General features: G+C 45.1%; 1 protein-coding gene and 1 pseudogene across 1 annotated transcript; both read left to right on the plus strand.

Moving 5' to 3' along the window:
- The first annotated feature begins 3,258 nt into the window (after positions 1-3,258).
- On the plus strand, positions 3,259-4,367 carry LOC123078234 (NADH-ubiquinone oxidoreductase chain 4-like). Its single transcript, XM_044500663.1, has one exon. It carries the CDS (start codon positions 3,436-3,438, stop codon positions 3,961-3,963), a length of 528 nt encoding a protein of 175 aa, XP_044356598.1. The 5' UTR covers positions 3,259-3,435; the 3' UTR covers positions 3,964-4,367.
- A 404-nt stretch (positions 4,368-4,771) lies between these two features.
- Positions 4,772-4,913, plus strand: part of LOC123078233 (NADH-ubiquinone oxidoreductase chain 4-like) — a 1,146-nt pseudogene continuing 1,004 nt past the window's right edge.

Below are 4,913 nucleotides of genomic sequence, written 5' to 3' on the forward strand. Positions count from 1 at the left end.
TCAAAGCATCTGCAACCTTGTTTTTTTTATTTATTCAATCTTGTAATTGAATTCAAGCAATTTTCACATAAGCTTGTGCTGGATGCCCTCAGAGACTTTTTGTTCTGTGATGTATTTAAGGCTATGTTGATCAGTTTTGATCAAAAAAAGAATTGGGAACCAAGAAAGTAGTGGCGCCATCTCTTCAAGGATTCCAAAATAGCTAAAGCTTGTCCTTATCATAAGTTGACATAGCTGCATTTCTGGGTCCAAGGGTTTTACTGAAATAAGCAATTGGTCTGCCTTGTTGCATGAGGACAGAACCAATACCTTGACCTGATGCATCTGTTTAAAAAGTAAATGGTAGGGTCAAATCAGGCAAAGCCATAACAGGAGCAGTGACCAGACAATTCTTCAATGTTGTGAAGGCCTCAATTTGAGCATCTGACCACTGGAATGAATCTTTTTTTAGACAGTCATGAAGTGGCCTAGAATTGATCCCATAATTCTTGACAAATCTTCTTTTTCTGCAGCCATACCAAGAAAACTCCTCAACTGAGTGATAGTCTTAGGTGCTGGCCATTCTTTGATGGAAACTATTTTGTGGGGGTCTGTAGATAGACCCTATCCTTAGATAACATGCCCTAAATACTCCACTTGAGGGACAGGAAAACTGCATTTGCTAATCTTAGCATATAGTTTTTATGACCTTAGAATGTCCAGGACTAACTTTAGATGCTTGAGATGAGCTTGTTTGGTCTTGCTATATATCAGAATATCATCAAAGAATACCAAAAGGTATTTCCGGAGCAAAAACATGATTCATTAAAGATTGGAAGGTAGCAGGTGCATTAGTGAGTCCAAATGGCATCACTAAGTATTCATAATGACAAAAATATGTCCTAAAATTTATGAATGTCTTCTCTTCTCATTCTTATATGATGATAACCTGATCTCAAATCAAGTTTGGAAAACAGTTGTGCACCATGTAGCTCATCTAATAGATCCTCAATGATAGGAATATTGAATTGATTTTCTGCACTTAACCCGAAAGCAAGTTTGAAAGCAAGACCTGCTCTGTGAAGTGATGGAAGTAGTGAAGGTTTAGGCTTCGGATCTGTGAAGTTCAGGTTTTGGAGTAGAGGTCAGAGGCTAGTGCGGGTAGCCCTGTCGGAAACTAGAAAGAAGAGGCTGATGCACCTGCCCGGCGGTGGGTGGGTTCAGCTCGATCAACTAGGATAGGAGTTTTTTCTCTATCTTGCTCCATGGTGTTCAAGCAGTGCGTCCAGAAAGCTGTGATTCATGGGAGGGAGCAGCTTCAATAGCTTTGGCTGTGAAAACTCTTGGTCTTGGAGCATCAGTGTCATCAGTTCACCCAAGATCCACAGGACAAATAACTACTAGGTTTGTGCCAGAAAAGCGTCTTGCGTGACGGGGAAAGAGTGGAAAAAGAAAGAGATTCATCAGCTATGGAATCTGACAGGTATCGGTATTGAACACAGGGGGCTGTTCACAAAGCATCCCATGGATGGTAATGGTGCTTCCCCAGCTGCTGTTCCTACTCCTTTGGCTGGTGCCAAATCAGGTGACTTTGAAGTTGAAGCTTGCCCGCAGAACGATGTAACCATGCTGGTAGTACTATGATTGCCTTAGAGCGCAGATGTCTCTGTCCCTAGGAACGTGATGCTTTGGTGCGAGGTGAAACACAAGCAGGAGATCGAGAAAAGAAATCATACGGATTGCAACCTACAGATGAAGAATCTGCTTCATTGTTCCCACCATCTATATCAGATGTTTAATAAGAATAGGAATCGAATAAGCTGCTGATTGACTGAGGAAGCATTTGAAAAGAAAGGAAGGGTGATGCTTGTTAAACAAAGCTGCGTGTGGGGCCGCCACGTATAGATGTAGTTTCTGCTGTAGCATCGGTTATTTCCGTTATTGCTGTAGTAGCATCGGTTATTGCTCAGGTTACGAATGACCCAATCTATCTATGGCAACCACCCCTACTTTTAGTAGATGGAGATGCGCACCTAGAAAAGACGGATGAAAGAGAACCTGCCCTTCTGACTTCTTCTCTTGTCTGTCCTTTAGGCAAAGCGATCTATGGTCTCAACAAGCCCCGATAGCATCGGTTTTTGAAGTTCAGCACAGTGGTTATGTTATCCAGGCAGGGTTTGCTCGGAGTGATCATGATTCGGCCATGTTCGTATCAGTTTATCCTCGAGGACGTGCTATTCTGTTGTTGTATGTTGATGATATCAAACTGACTGGTGATTACTCTGTTACCATATCGCTGATCAAGTGTCGCCTTCATCAATTATTTGCTATGAAGGCGCTGACGCGCCCTAAGCCTTTTCTTGGCTTGGAGGTCGCACATTCTCCTCGTGGATATTTGGTATCTCAGATCAAATAATGTCATGACTTGATCACTCGAGTTCAACTCAATGATGAGAAGACTGTTGACACTCCCTTGGAGCTTTACGTTAAACTCCGTCCGACTGATGGCTCACCATTATCTGATCCGACGCAGTACAGACAGTAGGTCAGCAGTTTGGTTTATCTGACGATCTCTTGCCCATATGGCTTTTCCTAAGAAAGTCAGCCTTTCATGGCTGCCCCCCGGTCAGTTCACTTTGCAGCAGTTCATCGGATTCTTAGATATATTCGAGGTACCTTTTCTCGAGCCGTCCTTTTTTCCGTCATCATCTTCTTTAGAGTTGCGTGCAACTACTGATGCCGATTGGGCCTTCAGATAGGTGCTCAACTACAAGCTTATCTATTTTATGGGGAGACGAGACACTATCTTGGATGAGATAAAAGCAATAGACAGTTGCTCCTTCCACTGCCGAAGCGGAGTACCGTGCCATGGCACACTACTAGATAGATTGTATGGCTCCGTTGGTGACTTTCTAATCGCGGGTTTCATTTGAAAAACCCCAATGCCATTCATCTTGCGTCAAATCCGGTCTTTCATGCAAGAGTTTCATTTTTGGCCGCTACTACGTTCGTCGAAAACTTCTTGATGGCACCATCATCCCATTACCTTATTTTTTCCCTTCGACTTCGGCTATGACCAATGCCCCACCTAGCTGAATAGGCGTAACAAAGCTACCTGAAAAAGGCAAGGTGCACCTTAGATTGAAATCGACAAATTGCGTTTTGCCAGATGGATTCTTTAGAAATATTCCCGGATAAAGTTCAGTATAATATTTAGTTAGAATCTAAATAAAGGCGCATACGTGGGCGGGCAGGGGCCCCCACTACTTCTTCATTCAGGGGGGGCTAGCCTCATGACTTCCCACTGGGCGAGGGGTGCACCTAACCCACCTACTCACTCATCAATTACGGTGTTCAGCTGACTTGCACAGAAAGACCCCTATTGTTTAGTAATTTGGCGCCCCATCTTTTGATTGACTGTTGTCAACTAATCTTTTCAATGTTCAATTCTACTCTATGTTAGAACATTTATGTGAATGCTATTTCGATCTAAGTGTTCCTATTCTCTGTCCCGTGCTAGGAAGCATTACTCCTCTTTTCATTCCAAATTCTTCAATAAGACCGATACGATTGATTGGTCTGTGCGTTTCTCTTATTACTTTTTTGTATCCCCCTGTTCCTCGGATACAATTCGATCCTTCTACGGCCAAATCTCAATTTGTGGAAAGCCTTCGATGGCTTCCTTATGAAAACATCCATTTGTATATGGGTATAGACGGTCTTTCATTATTCTTCATGATATTGACCACATTTCTGATCCCTATTTGCATTTCAGTGGGTTGGTATGGTATGAGAAGTTTTGGGAAAGAGTATATTACAGCATTTCTAATTCGTGAATTTCTAATGATCGCCGTGTCCTGCATGCTGGATCCTCTACTATTCTATGTTCTTTCCGAAAGCGTGCCAATCCCTATGTTGTGCGGAGCTGAGCATCTTCTATTCGCTGGGATCAAGCTTTTCCTCTGCAGGGGCCTTCTGCAGTAAACCCCCTACGGGCGGTCCCCCGTTGTCGTAAAGTAGTAAAGGTCCCCGCGAAGCTTTCGGGAAGAGGGGTAGTCTTGTGCGTAAGCATAGCATTTCTGGTCGAACCACCGAACCACACATCTTTTTTTGGTGGGAGGGTACTCCGAGTAGTGGGTACCTCGTAGGACCTCGACCCGCCTACTCAGGTCTTGGATGGATATGCAGGAAGGGGTGCTCCTAGGTGTGTGTAGGGGGTGTGTTTGTTCGCGAGAATGAATTCCTCGTCAAGTCAGGGGGGTGTGGACACACTTGCGCGAATTCGGGTAACGGCTACAAGGGATAAAAATAAAGGAAACTGTACCCGACCAGGGATGGACGTAAACTCGTAAGCTACCGAGGGTAGGGATAATCGTCCAGGTCTTATTTAAAAAAAAGCCACCCCGCCACTGCAGGCAGGTTAGTTCCTCTGTCGTTGCCGGAGAGTTCTTGGCGAAGAGACCTTAGGATAAGTTGCTAAAACAAACGGAAGGGGAGGATCGACCCGTTCAGTAGAATTCCGAAGAAAGACTGTTGGCAGCAGGTGGAGACATTTCTTTGGCCCCCTTCCAAATAAATGCGGGCAGGGTAGAGCTCGACAGAGGGTTCGAGAATAGGGTAGGGTTTTTTACGGTCGGGTCCCCTACCACTAGTCCGGCTAGCCTTCTTTCGGGCAGGAAGCAGGCCTAAACGACGGGCAGGCATCTCCCGCTATGCAAGCAGCATTGTTCGCCACCACCCGAGAAGCAAAAGATTCGAGAGTCAAGGCGGAAAAGACAAGCATAGTGGTCTAATGACAAGGGCCGACGACGGAAGCTCGGGACGGAGCCGTATGATGCGGAAGTCTCACGTACGGTTCCCTGAGAAGGGAGTGGCTACCCACTGGAGCTTCGACCAACTACCACCGGTCAATTCCGCTTTGGGGCCACCCCTGA

The sequence above is a fragment of the Triticum aestivum genome, chromosome 3D (assembly GCF_018294505.1).
Source record: "Triticum aestivum cultivar Chinese Spring chromosome 3D, IWGSC CS RefSeq v2.1, whole genome shotgun sequence".
NCBI classification, from domain to species: domain Eukaryota; kingdom Viridiplantae; phylum Streptophyta; class Magnoliopsida; order Poales; family Poaceae; genus Triticum; species Triticum aestivum.